Raw genomic sequence first — 16,750 nt, forward strand, 5'->3', positions numbered from 1 at the left:
AAGGTAAATTATATGGATAGAATCTTTTACCCTAATATTACGTTAAATTACTAGCCAATCATGAATACGTTTGACACAAGTTCTTATCTTTAAAAATAGCAAATTTATAATTAATGATATACTTTAAAAGAAAATAATGCCCCCATTCCGTTTAGAATCAGATACTCAGAAATCTGCCATCAATTATATTATATTGTGTAGGTAGTATTTGTCTGTTTGTTTCTCGTCATTTAATAACAATTTTCTATGTCAAACAAAAAAAAGACAATTTTCTATTCCCCACACAAGCTGGACAAAAAACTTAAAAGCGAAGGCTGCCTTGTCCCAGTTTTGGAGGTACGAGGTCAGAGAAGCATACTCCCGAAAACAAAAAATAAATGATCAGCTACTACGCGACCAATCAAATACTGATGTTCCCTTTACATCCAACGGTTGTGCATTGAAAACTTCCACACTGACGTCTGACGGAGTTAGTTTAAATAATAAGAAAGGAAATTGCAATCATCCAACGGCTATAACTCTTTTAGGGACGTAAAATTCAAACTGTCGCAATGATCCGGGTCGCACACGTTATACTTTTCATATAAGATACCTTTTCCGCCTTCTGATGTTTTATTAGCTCAGGAACAAGAGGAACTGGTAGATCACCGATTCACCTGTGTTTGGTCTGCTTTTGACCCTCCGATACTTGCAAATCCGAACTCCCGATTCCAGGATCTTCACTGGGTCTCCGCCATTTCTCATCCAAAACGACCAGTTTTAGTCCAATCTTTGAATTAAGAAGCTCGGCTAAGAACTAATTTCATGGCTGATCTTCATGTTGTACACACAGAGGACCCTCCCGCCCAGACGCCACTCCTTAACTCAAACAAAAACCACACACGCCAAGAGCCACAACAAGAAGAAGGCCAAAACGAAGAGACCCATTTGGAGCAGAGCCTCGAGAAGTTGGAAAAGTTTCTCACTTTCCTCGGGTTCAACCAGTCGTCGTTGTGGAGCTCCGCTCTGTCTTGGGTTGCTTTCTTGCTCATAGGTGTCGCGCTCCCAGTTGTAGTGCTCGAGCTCTCCGACTGTTCGGATTGCGAGGAGTACCAGATAAAGAGTTTCGAGATGGAAATCGTGGCCTCGCAGGCGTGCCTCGCCGCTGTCTCTTTGCTCTGCCTTTCCCACAATCGTCGCAAGTACGGGATCCGGAGGTTCCTATTTGTTGACCGGTTCAATGGCCAAATGGCACGGTTTCGTGACGATTACGATAAGCAGATTTGGGTGAGCATTTGTTTCAACTTCTATGAGTATGTATTATTGTATACTGCTTTTGCTTGTGTGAAATTGTGCTTTGAATTAAGCAATATGAGTATCCAATTTGCTATCCATGCAGTTTTGGCATCCCCCGATCAACCCTATCTATGATGATGGTCTATGCTAATGAGTTTGAATGCCAATTCCAAGTTATTTTTTCGTCTGTTCCCAATTTTGTAGAAATGCTTATGTATAACAATAGGTGAAAATCGATAGGATTATATAAATGGCAGTGACGTTTATTGTGTGAACATAATGTGCTTGCCAAAATTACCGTGTTCTCCTTTCTATTCAAATCTTCAAAAGAAGCTCATAGCACATGCTATCTGTAGTTATTAATTATGTGGTGATATGTACTCCATTTTAAACATTTTCTTTTCCCTCCCTAAATTCTTTTGCAAAGATTTTCAAAGCCAATAATAAAATTACTTATAGGCTTTGGGCTTTGTTAGTATGATTTAGCAATGAAATGCTTTGGATGGCAGGATTAGATCAAGTATCATTAGTAACGGTTGTGATCTAACAGTCATAATTATATGACCATTAGTAAAGGATGTTTCTTTTTTCAAAGATGTGATCTTTGAAATCCAATGGTCCAAATTAAGTGATCGTTGAGATCAATCTGTCAAAATTAAATGACTGTTCATTTCGAAACATGGTATTTCTTCATAAAAGACACATTTTCATGAAAAGATAGATGTTCAATAAAAGGTACCTATTCATCGTGCAAGGACACCTCTGCCTCATGAAAAGGTACCTATATAGAATAGTCACCTGGTTGATAAAAAGGTGTCACTAAATCCATAAATAGCCCATTTCAGTTGCAAAATTTTATCATCAAAAAACAACGCATTCTCTCATCCTCTCTCTCTCAAAAGACTTTCATTACTCTAGAAAACGTGTTCTTTAAATTATCATTAGAATATGTTTACTGCAGAAACAGATTTCTAATCTCTTAACAGAATAGTATCTCTAAGTGTATTCGTGTTTAACTTTGTTTGTGCATAACGCAGTTAAACAACATATCAGATGTTGGGCTTCATTGTATCCTAGAAACAAATTTGTTGTAACTCAATGCACACCAAATACATTGATATGGTGGAGGCAAATATTGTCTTAAGGATAGCGACTTTGTTGCGTGCCTTGAAGCAATCTGATGTTCATTTCTCTTGCAACATCAACAGATTTTCTCCAACAAATTCACTAGTCTGAATAACAAATACATGTATCTACTCAAGCGTACACAAGTAGTTGTTGGTGCTACAGAAGATTTCTCATCTCTGAATTTGAAGCCAGATTCATCTCTTCAGTGTTGTTATCGTAGAATTCTAATTTATGTTTTACTAAGATAATTTATTTTCATAGGGTTCTTTACGCTTGCTCATTTATTGGGCACTACCATGTGTCATTCTGAAGACTGCACGTGAAGTCATCCGCAATATATATGCACATCATGAATCATGGTGGCAATCAGTTGCTATTGTATCAGCTTTGATTATATCCTGGACTTATGTGAGTATGATCTCTCTATCAGCCAGCGTTCTGTTTCACTTGGTCTGCAATCTGCAAGTTATCCACTTTGATGATTATGGGAAGCTCTTGGAAAGAGAATCTAATGTCTTGCTTTTTATGGAGGAGCACACTCGTTTGCGGTATCATCTCTCCAAGATAAGCCACAGATTCCGAATTTATCTGCTTCTAGAGTTCTTTGTTGTCACAGCAAGCCAATTTGTGACCCTGCTGCAGATCACGGCATACAATGGAGCAATCACTTTAATAAATGGCGGCGATTTTGCAGTAAGTTTGTTACTATTTTTCACTCTATGAGCTTTTCATGCAGAAAAGGTTTATATGTTAAATGGCATTGACAGGTGCTGAGTTCACAATGGATCCCTATCATTTCTCTTATTTTCATTATAACATTTTATTAAAGAGGTGTGCTACACATACTCCCAAGTGTAGGGAGTGAGCACTTGGGAGTTTGTATACCATTTCTCTTCATTGAAATTTAGCTGCTACACATATTCAAGCTTAAATTTTCATTGTGTTGTTCCTTGAACTTTCCAGGTGTCCACAATTGTTCAGGTTGTTGGGATTATTCTTTGCTTGCATGCAGCAACAAGAATTTCCCATAGAGCTCAAGGCATTGTATCTCTTGCAAGTAGATGGCATGCTTTTCTAGCCTGCAGTTCAACAGATTCATCGTACAACAGAGTTTCCAATAATGTGGGGGACTTGGAGGCTGCGATTCATTTAAATTCCATAGAAATAAATTACTCTGAAAGTGATTTGGAGTCATTGGATTATGGTCCGATTCCTACAAATGCTCAACTGGCTTCCTATATGTCCTCGTATCACAAGAGACAAGCCTTTGGTATGGAATTCACGTATCTTGTTTCAATATTACATCTGTTCCTGTTTCTGTTGATTTTCTTCTAATCTGTCAAAGATTAAGAAATCATGCTTATGATAATTAGATTAGTCACATGATGCAATTTCTCATCTCATACACTTGGTAATGAGTTTCTTGCAGTTTTGGTTCCAGTAATAACTTCTGGCACATGACATGATCTATTATCATATAACATGAAACTAATCAACCAATTAATGCATATGGATGCAAACCATTTTCTAGAATTTACTCTAATGTTAATTGCACATAGCTAATTTCCATTACTTCCAGTTTAACGTAAATTTGATGTGAATATTGTATGAAGTTCTCTGTTTATATTCTCTGTGAAGTGATATACATTGAATCATGTTCTATTTCTTGTTGGTATGCACTATAGTTGGAGAAATCAAGCAGCATTCCACAATTAAAAAACAACTGCACTGATGACTTCTGCAGGCACATACTCCGTACCTTTTACAATGTAAATCGAGTAATGAAACTAATCCGTGAAGTTTAAGATGTACATGATCAACTTAAACACGCTCGTCAGATTTTACCTCCATCGAAGCGTCCCTGCCACTTTTGAGGACTTTGCAACAAAAATTTCCCCCTTTAGGTAGTTGTGGTTTGTACTGCCTTTGAATGAACATACTAAACAAAAGCAAGCAGTACAAGCCCTTCTCTGGCCTGGGCAAAGCAGCAAACTCCAGAATGTCACCTGGGAAACCCCAATGCATTGCCTAGGGCACACTACACAATAATCAAAGATCTTATATCTTGACTACACTATATATGGTACTCTCTTTTTCCTATAAAGAAGTCTTGGTTTGAAATGACATGATGATTACCAAGAAGGCAAAAAATTTATGATTTTCTTAAGATTTCCTTAAATTGGAGGCAGTGCGCCTTTTAGTAAAAAACTTATTTGGTTTTGAAAAAATGTGTATAAAATAGGAAATTGAAGAAGTACAAACCTATATTTTAGAAAAAGGACACATATATGGGAATGCCTCAAAAAGAAGAGTAAGATATTAACATTCAAGTGGGGAATGGGCTAACAGTAAATAGAACTTACAAAAAAACAGCTTACCTGTTTTCCTTACTGGAAACACATATTGCTTGGACGTTTCAACGCCATTTTTGGATTTAGTGACAAAGTTCCCTCATCTATGTACCAACAGAATATTTGGTTCATATATCTTATTTCTGAAAATGGATTCCAACATGTGGATGGTTCTAAAACTTTTATAACTAGTCAATCTAGTCTTAAGCAGATAAAAATTTGCTTGGTTTTTCTGCTTGGTTTACCGTTATAATCCATCCACTCACGGTGCTCATAAGTGTTAAGTTTCATATTGGTTCCTTATCAGGCGAGATTGAACTTTACAAGTAATTCTAGTGAGCTTCAATTGTAACTTTCCTTTTGGAGTAATGGCACAGATGTGGCTAGCGCTTTCCCTAGGTCATTTCAAATGGCATCATAGCAACTTAGTAACATCATGTGGCACTAGGGCACTTCATGACATGGATCCTGACAATGACGTCAGGGATTTGAGTGTGGGAGATTGTGACAAGCTTTAATTTTAACATGACTAGTCCTTTTGAAGTGATAACACAGATATGGTTAGCGTTTTCCCTGGATCATTACAAATGTATCAGAGCAACCTAGTAACAATGCCAACTCTTTCACTAGGCCACTTATGCGATCGCCTAAGGCCTCCTAGTGGAAGAAGGCCCCAACTCAACACTTCTTGTTTAGTATGCGATTTCATAAAAGTCATGGACCGCATTTGGCTTAGTAAGTACAATAACACTCATGGATGATTGCTTTGGTATGTATGAAGGCATGTGCGTAGCCTTTTCTTTTAGCACGTGCTAAGCCTATTGACAGTGTACATATAGTAAGAAGGGAGTATTTTATTGTCATCACTACAAGCAAACGTCATTTGACTTTTGGCACATGAGCTTCAACTCTTTTTTTTAAAAAGAAAAACTACGATTCTTATACTTTATTTTTTTCTAATATAATACTCATGTATAGTCTTATGAACACATTTATAATTCATCCAGTATTTACAGTCCTTTTAGATTGATAACACAAATATGGCCAGTGTTTTTCCTGAGTCATTGCAGGTCAACTTTCTCAATCCATTAGCTCCAGTAGTAGCACTTCTTATCTTAGGCTTGAATGTTTTCTTGTTACTCAGTGTCTAGTCACTGATGCAACTACATTTATGATCTTCATTATCTGCTCTGAATGCATAAAGATGCTTCTTACCCATTAATTATTTACAGCTTTGCTCACTGAAGGTTTTAACCTTCAATTGGTTGTGTTTTCAACAAAAATGCTTACCTTCTCTAAAGGGTCGTTTCTTATCTCCTCTGGTTTTATGCCACTCAAATGCATATTAGTTGCATTAGGGAAAGTTTGGTTCTTACTCCAACTTGTATGTATCACTCTGTGATATGTCTGATTCAGATCTCCATAGCTAAAAATCATAAGAGAAACAAGTAACATTGTCTGGTGAAGCTTTCTCCTAGGCAGCATCCTGTACTTTTATCATGATTTTCTATACATTTATCTTTAGGGCGGGAATCACTCTTATGCAATTTCTTACCCTTTTTTTTTTTTTTTTTTGTCAAACAAAGAAGAAGTATCATTTTAAAAATTCAGTATACAAAAGAAATGTAATTTCACATACAGGAAACTTTCCTTTGTTACACTAAATATTGGTATATTATATAGTTATAATTTGGACCTTGTTCATGTGTATATTGTATAGGCAACTAATGTTTACTCCTCTCTTTGGTGCTGCAGTAACATACTTGCAGACCAATCATGGAGGGATCACGATTTTTGGATGGACGGTTGATAGAGGTCTTATCAACACCATATTTTTTATTGAACTCACATTGGTTACTTTTTTGCTCGGAAAGACCTTGGTTTTCACTTCAAATTGACAATCTTCCTCGACGCCATGGCTTCTCCACATCAGCAACGAGAAATTGAACGTGGTTATTTCACATAGAAAGTTCAATTAGAAAGTCCCAACTTCCAGCCTCTGTTGCAACCTGTTAACATTCATCACAAAGTGGTTGATGCAATTAAGGTAACCTGTTCTTTATCACGACATCGTTTCATATACCAATGGAGCCAGACAATCGGTCTTCTCACCTGTTAAGTTGCAAGCAAGAACATATACAACTCGGTACATCGCATAAGCTACTTTTGCTCCTAATTCTAGAACTACACGAACAGACTCAATTTTAAGTGAACCTAAATACATTTTGATCATGTATTATACTTTGAAATATACTTCACGTTTTAATTTTTGCCAAGCATTAAGTGGTTTTGGAAAGCGTACCAAAGTAGAACTACGAAATTGCACTTACCCATAAAGAAATGAAACCCAAAATTGGTCTTGCATTGCCCTTGTCAAAGCATCTTCGCCTAAGTTTGTAGAAGTATTCTAATGTGATATAAAATTAAAAACTATTTTTGTGCATTCAAAAGTATTTTATATTTTAATTTATTTATTGAAGTATCTATCTTGAGAAAAGAAGAAAAAAAAAATATATACGAAAGTTCATCTTCATTTCATGAAGCTCTTGATCTCGTCTCTTTTGAAAGAGGATATATCGTCAGGCTGACGATATTTGATGACAAGGGTTGATAAATCATAAATGAAAATAGTGACTGCCAAATCCTACTAATTACAAAAGAAGAATGTCAACATTGCAACCGAGTTCATCTTTGTAGAGGATAGACATGGACGGATGTCTCTTTACTATATGCAGATTATACAATTGCCGAGAAACAAGCAAACCTTGTAGGTCTTGAAATTTGACCACAAGTCTTGATATCTACAGCCTCAAGCCCCTCACATGAACCACCACGATGGCTTCTAGGTGCTTCACGTAAACAAACGTTAAACCATGTCTTGTACCGCCTGTAAATTTGGTAGGATCGAACAATGGGAAGAATAACCAACAATCACACAAACAGCAGGGATTAGAAATTTACAGTAACATCAACGTGAAAAATTCCAAAAGAAAAAAGAAAACACTTCCCAAAAATCTTAGAAATTCCCTTTTCTTATATAATGATGAATTCAATTTTTAATGCCCTCATTGCACGTAACCTGCTAAACCATATCTGGCCATCTGCATTAATGCTTATATATATATATATATATATATATATATATATATATTATTTTATTTTATTTTATTTTGAGTTATGCTAAACCAATATCTGATCTACAACTCTTTTACAACTTGCAATTGAAGCCACATCAACAACTGAAACAATTTTAACACCCTAACACCCTCCAATCACAAGCTAACGCGTAAGCAAATATGCAAAAGAATTGTAAGAGTAGCACTTTTTTTTTCTCCGGTTGGTTGCCTGAAATACTTACAACGGTCACCACGATAAACTTTACACTCACCGGGATAGATTCTAGATGTCTAAATTCAAACAGTCTACCAAATAAGTAACATGCTCGTTAACACTAATGCTTTAACATCACCGACCAGACAGGCTGATAGGATCAAATGGAGCAACTGCTACCAGGCCTCCACCAAATGTATGAGCAAAATGAGCCGCAGACAGGGGCAAAGCTTCCCAGCCAAGATCCTGTTTGACCTCATTGTGAACAACCATTACAATAAATGTAACATACATTTTTCTCGGCTTATACCAACTGAATCTCCTTTATTTGTATAGTGAATGGAAAGTGGACACTTCCATTATTTTCCCCATCTCCAGGAAGCCCACTGCTTCCAGCCGTGCCTATCAATTATACAGAAAGGACACCTCTAAACAAATTATCATACAGGGTCTGACAAAGAAATCTAACGAAAATAAGTTACACACATAGGAGGGAACAAATTTTTTTGCAAAGAACAGATGGGGATCACATAAGACTTTCTTTCTACAAGGGTAGTAATAGTATTTGATAATTCCCAGCAAGGTAACCAACAGCAATCCAGTAAAAATGGACCGTTCTTTAGAATTTGTAAGGTTAGATTGCACCTATTCAAAAACAAAAGGAAAAAACTTGCTCATGAATGATAAAATTTAAACTGTAACCTCCTGCTCCATTTACTTGTTCCACAGGTTACTAGCATATTTAATATTCTAAGATTTATCTGACTTACAAAATCTACAGCATTCCTAGCATTCAGACCCATACATCAACTTTTACAACAAATTGATTCGTTGAATATAATGAATATCTATATATGTAAAGATAATATACCTCGTTGTGATGCTTACTTAATTAAGAGTATTTGTTTCTATAATTTCAAATATATCACTTACGGGGAAAAATACTTAGAAATCGATTATTTGGTGCAAAAAGCTATTCAGTGGGAGCTTGATTATTCCGTACGCCTAAAGACTGCTGCAGTGTCAATCCCATCATGATCATTTATCAAAAGATAAAAATGCAACACTTGTGAAGATAGAATAAAGAGAGAGAGAGAGAGAGAGAGAGAGAGAGAGAGAGAGAGAGAGAGAGAGAGAGAGAGCATGTTATGTTTTGCATCAAATTCTGAACAGAATCTCTCTCAATTCTTTGACCTTCCTTTCATTCAACTACTTGAACCAATTGAAAAAAAAAAAAACGCTTGATATTGATATAACACGTTATAATAAACAAAGGTTTGTATTGTACCTTCAGGAAGCCAGAAGGGACACCTAATTGAAGTTCTATAAATTCCAGAGTAACAGGTAACCTCCTCAACCTGCTTGCTTTGAGACTGCAGTGACATTTTGCAGACAAATGTCATGAAAATTTCTGGGACTAGTTAAAGCTTGAATCTTCTCACACCATCAGTACAAAGAGAATAATAAGGTACAGAGCCAAGAATTTGTTCATTTCCATGCCTTCTAAAGGAGGTGTCAATACTATTGAGCACAGAACCATGCTTAGGAAACAAGTAGCAAATTACAATACGGAACATCATAGCAGCAAAGGGCAACTAAATATTTAAAAACAAGCAATTTGGTATCACCTAATAACACAAAATTTTCACCTAATCTAGCGTGATGAAACATGAATTTGCCAGGACAATTAAAACAAAACAGGATTGCAAATAGAGCTAACCATCACTCACAACAATTGAGAAGCCCTCACGGTTTTACATACTAAATCACACCTAAGAGACCACTGATACAATGGAAATACGTTGAATAAGCTGATTCCTCGAGTAGACGAGCACGCTGTTGGTCATTTCCAAGCTCTCCATAGACTAACATGATCTCCCATAATTTAGTTTCATTTTACAGTTATGTCAGTTAAAAAATGACTAATAATGCCCTCAACCAAAATAAACTCAAGCATGTTTAGAATTTTAGTTATCTTCAACTATGTGTAGTTTGACACAGATATAGCATTTGGAGAAAAGAAAAGACAAATCTCTTGATTTAAATCAGTAACAGCTTGCCTAATTATGTAATTCTTCCAAAAAGCACACCTTGAAAAATAAGAGTCAATGAAGACAATTTTCAAAATGTCTGAAACCTTAATCTCAAGAACGAAATCCATTATAAGAAGAAATGAAACTTAGCAACTGCACACCTTTAATGAAAGGAGCACATTGAGAACACCATACCCCCCTCCCCCAGGAAAAAGTACAGAGAGAGAGAGAGAGAGAGAGAGAGTAGTATCTGATATATTTAAGAAATACATCAAAATTATCCGGTATACATTATTGCTGCCCTAGAAACTATTCTGCAATGGGTTCATAAACAGAGACATGGATTCTAAAAACAGAACTATATCCAGGAGATCACTACATAAAAGTATTCATCTATTCCGCCACACCACCAATAGTTTTTGCACATAGTTGAGTAATGGTAATAAACATCCACTACAGAAACTAAACCTGCACAAACCAAATAGGTGTGCAATACTCGCATCATAAGCATTAGCCCTCATGGAAAGTATAATCTTGATCCTCGAAAACATTCCATAGACATCAAATGAATGAATTACCTTCATAAGTATTATGGTTACTCTCAGTTTCTTCGTCAATGGAAAGCAAAGAGCATCCCCTCCACTTCACACCAACCAACCGTCTCTTGCAAACACAATGTGACAATTAAAAAAAAAAGGTAGAACTGATAGTTGGCAGAAAATCCATACTGCTCTAATCTTCAAAACCAAATTTAAAAAGAACTGTTTACAATGTACCAAAGAGGATAGATATGTTACATACACAAGTTTCAACTGAAACTTTTTTTTCTTTTTTTTTCTAGAGGAAAGCCAATTATGCCACACCTTGCAGTGCAAGCAACGATGAGGCAAAGCTGGAGAACATAGTTAACCTGCAATAAATCCGGTTGACAGCAAGAGGCAAATAATACAAGTCTCCGCCCAAATCACTGACAAATAGTGCCTGCTAAAAAACAGCACGAATGATCTTCCGACAAACAGTATTTGTAACTTCGTTTCAATGCACGTCTCTCACCTCAACCATGTCACTAGTCAGTTTTGTGCAAACCAAAATCATGGAGATCAGGCCACTATGCAGATTTGTTACCCTTAGCCAAGCACACCACCAGTGCCCAAATTCCCTTGCAACTCCTTTCTACGCTGCTCTTCCAAAGGATCAGGACTCTTCATTATTCTCCGCATACGCCTGGTTACAACATGAAAGAAACACAATTAATTATAACTATTGCATGACAAAAGATAATGCAATCAGAATTCATACCACTGGCTATTTCTTGTTTATAGGGCCAAGTACCTGTCTTGAGCATGTTGCGCAGGAAAAGTAGGCATAAACTCTTTTGACTTGGGAAGAGGAACCTCACGGAACCATTCATGATTAAGAGCAGCTTCAGCTGTAATTCGCTGCACCCATCATAACAAGTCTTAAATAAGTCACTATGCCAGTAATATCAAACTTAGGCAATGCATTTAAGAGTAGTAACTTACTTTCTCAGGGTCATAAGTTAGAAGTTTGTTCAACAAGTCAAATCCAGAATCAGAGAGAACAGGAGATCCAGTGAATGATGTAGCTGGGAATTTCTTACGCAATAGGTTATACCTGAAATGAACATATAAATGGTTAATAAAAACATGTGAACTGTGCAACTGAAAATGTCACCATAGAAGGCCTGATAGCCAGACTAGAACCACCAAAAGCTGGAAGCCTGGGAAAACAGTGACAAAAATAAGAACAGCATAATCAGGGTAAAAGGTAGAAATTAGATAATAGATCATTTTTAATACTTACTGATGCTTGACAAAGTTGATCTTGACCCCAGGCAACTTGGAGAACCCAGGCCAAATCGCCTCATTTGGTGTGCCAAGAATCCTAAAAATCTGCAACCATTTAATGTATAAGTGATGAAGTCATGATAAAAACCTAACAGATAAAAGAGTCAAAAGTGATCAAGGACAAACAGAATTAGTCTAATTTACCTTGTCAAGTTGGTCAAATTCAGTTTTCCCATTGAATAGTGGTTCCTTTGATAGTAATTCAGCCATGATGCAACCCAGCGACCACATGTCAATTGCTGTGGAATATTGTTTTGCTCCCAATAGGAGTTCAGGCGCCCTGCAAAACAGACAGAAGAATATTTTACTACTTGATCTTTAAAGCCAAAGATGTGTAGAGAGAGGATGGTCAGGGAGAAATACATCAATTAAGGGAGAAAATAAATAAATGAAACAGAGCCATCTGAAGACAAAAAAAAAAACAAGGCATACAGATATAACCAGTTGTTAGTCTACCAAATTATGCCTGACATGATTAACATGCAGTTATTTTTTTGGCAAAAGAACACCAGAAATCTCAAGTAACAAAACTAAAGCACAAAGTTTTGTGCCCATTAAGTTTTCAGAGATAATCATGTGTTGAACAATCAACTATTTTTTTATATATAAGTGAACAACAAACAAATAGATGAAGCTACAAAATCAAATTTAGAATGTAACAATTTGAAATGGGGTGTATACCTCCCTCCATCTTACATTCTTGGTCATCTATGATCTATCCCATTTTGGGATGTCCCAAAATATTGTCCACTTTGCAAAATTCACGGACTTTATTTTAAAAACTTCCCTAACTAACACTTTAGTTTCTTTAAAAAGACAAGGCCTTCTTTCATTTGCTTTATTTGAGAATAAATTGAGGGTACTTGGAAATTTATACCATTTTATTTGAAATAAAATGCATTAATTAAATAATACCCTAAAGTTGGCTTTTTGAGTGTGTATGATGAACAAGAAGACCACATGCATCTTCAATGCAAAAGGAAATGGGAGGCAAACATGCTAGTGCAGCTCACCTGTACCAAAGGGTTACCACCAAATGAGTATATGGTTTCAATGGACTCCCATATTGACGAGCCAACCCAAAGTCACAAATCTTCAACTCCCCCCGATTATTCATAAGCAGATTCGATGTCTTCAAATCCCGATGAAGCACCCAGTTACCATGAAGATACTTAACACCCTCCAAAAGCTGGAGCATTAGGCATTTCACTTCACTCTGACTAAATGGCTGCTTCATTGTCTCCATGAGTCCTTTCAGATCATGTTCCATGTACTCCATCACCATAAAGATACTATCTAGGCTACTCCCCACTACCACTTCTTTAACATCTACAATTGATGGGTGATGAAGAGAAAGAAGAATGTTTATTTCCCTCAGAGAAGTCAATGGAAAACCTTCTTTTTCCTTCTCCATTTTTACCTTCTTCAAAGCCACAATGTCCTCAGTCTTCTTGTCTTTGGCTCTATATACAACACCATAAGTGCCTTCATCTATTCTGTTAAGTCTCTCAAACTCATCAACACTTCTACAACCCTGAAGCATGTTTAAGCTTCTTTGTGGAGGCGCTGCAGGTTCTGGTTCTGGTGTCTGGCGAGAATCATCTTCATCCCCTGAATCAGTATCTGACCGGCTACCACTACTACAATTTTTATCACGTTCATCATCAGTCTCCATGTAGTCATCCTTTTCTGAATCACCACCGGCGTTATCATCCTGACTCAAAGACCTACCACGGGTGACTAGTTCATCAGATTCAGATGATTTAGCTCTAGATCTTTCAGAGCCTTCTCTCTTGAGCTCCCCCAGCTCTGGACTCAAAGACTTGTTGAGCACCCTGGCCCCCAATGACTCCGCTGGAGGCAATTTCCTTCTCCTTTTATGAACTTCCTCATCATCTACAATTTCACCTTCGTCAATGGGAGAGTTATTCCCAGCTGCCCATCTTGAAGATGATATATTCCGGGTAGGAACATAATCATCATCTTCCAGCTGCTCTGCTTCCTGATCATTATTAACCCACCGCTGCTTTGGTGATCCAGGAGACAACTCTACTGGAGACTCCGCCACAACATGCCCCCCTGACCCAGGTCCCAAAGGAGGCTTAAATGGCAATGCAGATCGCAGCAAATTCTCATCTTTACTATTGTTAACCGGAGATAGTTGCACACTAGCATCTGGAACAACATTAGGTGACCGACGGTATCCCTTAGGCAATGCCGGGGGAGGAGGAAGAGCTGTCACTGTTGTTGACAGCCTACTTCTAGAATTATTGACTTCCTTGTCATCTCTATCCCAGATTATAGGCGAAAACTTCCTCTTCCTCTCGGGAGGTGGTGATTGAACCCCATTATCCATCGCCTTCGAAACATTGGGATCCTTTACCTGCGATTCAGATTCAATAGCATCGTCAGACTCACTTGACAACTCACCCGGTTCCCTATCAACGGCCCTGGCCACAAACCCACATCGCTTGGGCCCGCGAACAACACCACTACCACCACCTCCGCTGCTGCCCGAATCACTCTTACTTGAAGCTGATCTATACCCACCATTCATCACTTCCCTCTCCTTAATATCCTTCTGTCTAATCCTACCCCTATCTCTTACATCCTGAACTCGGCCCCTTTCAATGTCCCGTACACCATTAGTGTTCCTAATTCGATCATACTCTTCCTTGGCATTAGAAAAATCCCTCCTTGACAATTCAAAGTTGGACTCGTGGTCTCTGAACTCGTTTTCGCGATAACCCCCATGCCTCCCAGCCGCCATATTTAATTATATCTATATATAAAAAGAAATATAACTCCACAAAAAATAAGATACCAATCCCAATTCAACCACTGTAAAACCCTGACCCAAAATCGCCAAATCAATCGCACAAAAATTCCCCCAAATTTTTTTTACTAGAATAAAAAAAAAAAACAAGAAATTACAAGGCCAAACCCTAAATCCAAACAAACTAAATCCAAAAACAAAACGAGATTCAAATGATACAAGAAAGCAGTGAAGGAATTACTTGCAGACCTTCGATTTTCGCGTTATTCAGCTCCAAATTCCCTCGGATTATAGAAGATCAGAAAAATAGGGTTCAGAATCAAAACCCTAGAAACAAAGAGAAACCCTAGAAATTAGGATACCTGAGGGATAATCGTCGATCTCCCATGCGAAATAAGGGTTTGTGAGAGATCGATACAGCTAAACAATGAGCGATAGCGAGAGAGACAAAAGGCGGCGAGCGCTTCTTCAAGAGAGAGAGATCCCTCAATCGAAAGAGAGTGAGATGGCCTTGAGTTCGCGAAAGGGTGGCTCTCAATTTCTATATGTAAAATAATGTGATGGAATGATGGATGGGTGAAATATCGGGACGGGGCCGGGTGGCTTTCCCGAATATCATTGGGGCCCCCGGTGTCTTTTGCAGCATGCTTGGGCTTAACTACGGCCCGACCCTATTACACTGCCATAGGGTATGTGACTTCGTCCAAATTACGCTTTTAGCCCCAGGCGTGTGATAGGCCAACAATTTGATGTCTACGGACGGTATGGCCAAGTTTGGAAATTTTGGCTAGAAGATAAAAGTCACGCCGATGAGATCCCCTCTAATTGAAAATGGGATATCAATGAAGGTTGTGGCACATCTAATGTTTTATATGGAGTTAATATTAATATGTCTTTTAAAAATTTAAATAATATAAAATTATGTATACTATTAAATATATCAATTTTAAATTGTAATCATAAAATAAATATTATTAATTTCATTTAAAATTAAGATGATCCTATTCTAGGTGGTTGTAGCAAGTTGGAATTGCTCGATAGTCGCCGATGAGAGTAAGAGTGCAAGTGTGAGGCCCATCCATACATGATGCAGAGTGAGTTCATCTGTCCCGAGCATGTGAGTCTCATATTTGCCTTTTTGCGTTAAATTGTAAGTAATTATTTTATTAGAGGTGTACAAGCGGGATGATTATTAACAACTAATAACCGATAACTGCTAATAACCGCCAACAACTGCTAACCGGATAACCAGAAAACAAAAAATAACTGCAATCGGATAACTAGGTACCCCGGTTGCGATTACCAGTTATAAGGTTTTAAGAAACCGGTTAATAACCGAATAACCGGTAACCCGTTTATGTATATATATATATATATATATATTATAGATGGGCCTCAAACTCAACCTTTAAATTCAACTAATGAATCATCTTAAGTTTTTTAATATGAAGGTTTGGTTTTTTTTTAAGTTGTCATTATATTTTAATTACAATACAATTGTCATTATATTTTATAATATTTATTTGTTTGATTTTCTTTGCAATCATTTTATTTAATCTATGGACTTAATTGTGAGTTTGTTGAGATGAATTAATGATGAATGGTAAATGAAATTATGCAAATCCAGTAATATTTACTATTAAGAAATGCTAGAGGTACCAAATCTTTTACTAAAAGATGAGTACCATGATGTAAAGCTTATTTATTGGTACCCGTAGCATTTATTTTTATTAATTGTTTTGATCATCTCCGATGAATAAGCTTCACATCATCTTGGTACTCATCTATTGATAAAAAAAATTCATACTCCTAACATTTCTCTTTACTATTTAGCATTGAATATTGAATTGTTGGATATTGGATTAAAAAAAACTCAACAATGTATGAAAACTGGTTACCCGATTAATAACCGATTTTTAATAACGGAGGGTTGGTAATACCGGTTACAGTTGCGGTTATTTAAATAGAATAACCGATATCCCGATTGCG

The 16,750-nt window shown here is 37.0% G+C and overlaps 2 protein-coding genes across 9 annotated transcripts; one reads left to right on the top strand and one right to left on the bottom strand.

Annotated features, from left to right (window-relative positions):
* Nucleotides 1–606: 606 nt before the first annotated feature.
* Nucleotides 607–7,033, top strand: LOC133865044 (uncharacterized). The gene is made up of 4 exons (XM_062301516.1): nt 607–1,266; nt 2,665–3,096; nt 3,367–3,673; nt 6,510–7,033. Exons 1-4 carry the CDS (start codon nt 805–807, stop codon nt 6,650–6,652), a joined length of 1,344 nt encoding a protein of 447 aa, XP_062157500.1. The 5' UTR covers nt 607–804; the 3' UTR covers nt 6,653–7,033.
* Nucleotides 7,034–8,061: 1,028 nt separating this feature from the next.
* On the bottom strand, nt 8,062–15,299 carry LOC133864992 (cyclin-dependent kinase G-2). Of its 8 annotated transcripts, XM_062301490.1 has the most exons (10): nt 12,999–15,288; nt 12,130–12,265; nt 11,942–12,030; nt 11,641–11,752; nt 11,450–11,556; nt 11,171–11,341; nt 10,981–11,098; nt 10,696–10,778; nt 9,373–9,457; nt 8,062–8,486 (listed from the first exon to the last, which is right to left on the bottom strand). In XM_062301490.1, the coding sequence occupies exons 1-6, from the start codon at nt 14,753–14,755 to the stop codon at nt 11,245–11,247; spliced, it is 2,298 nt and encodes a 765-aa protein (XP_062157474.1). In that variant the 5' UTR covers nt 14,756–15,288; the 3' UTR covers nt 8,062–8,486; nt 9,373–9,457; nt 10,696–10,778; nt 10,981–11,098; nt 11,171–11,244. The 8 variants fall into 8 exon arrangements, with proteins under 8 accessions (XP_062157474.1, XP_062157437.1, XP_062157444.1 ...); XM_062301453.1 differs by having other exon boundaries at nt 10,696–11,341; nt 12,999–14,767; nt 15,011–15,288; XM_062301460.1 differs by having other exon boundaries at nt 10,696–11,341; nt 12,999–14,767; nt 15,003–15,288.
* Between the last annotated feature and the right edge of the window lie 1,451 nt (nt 15,300–16,750).

This window comes from Alnus glutinosa, chromosome 1 (genome assembly GCF_958979055.1).
Source record: "Alnus glutinosa chromosome 1, dhAlnGlut1.1, whole genome shotgun sequence".
NCBI classification, from domain to species: domain Eukaryota; kingdom Viridiplantae; phylum Streptophyta; class Magnoliopsida; order Fagales; family Betulaceae; genus Alnus; species Alnus glutinosa.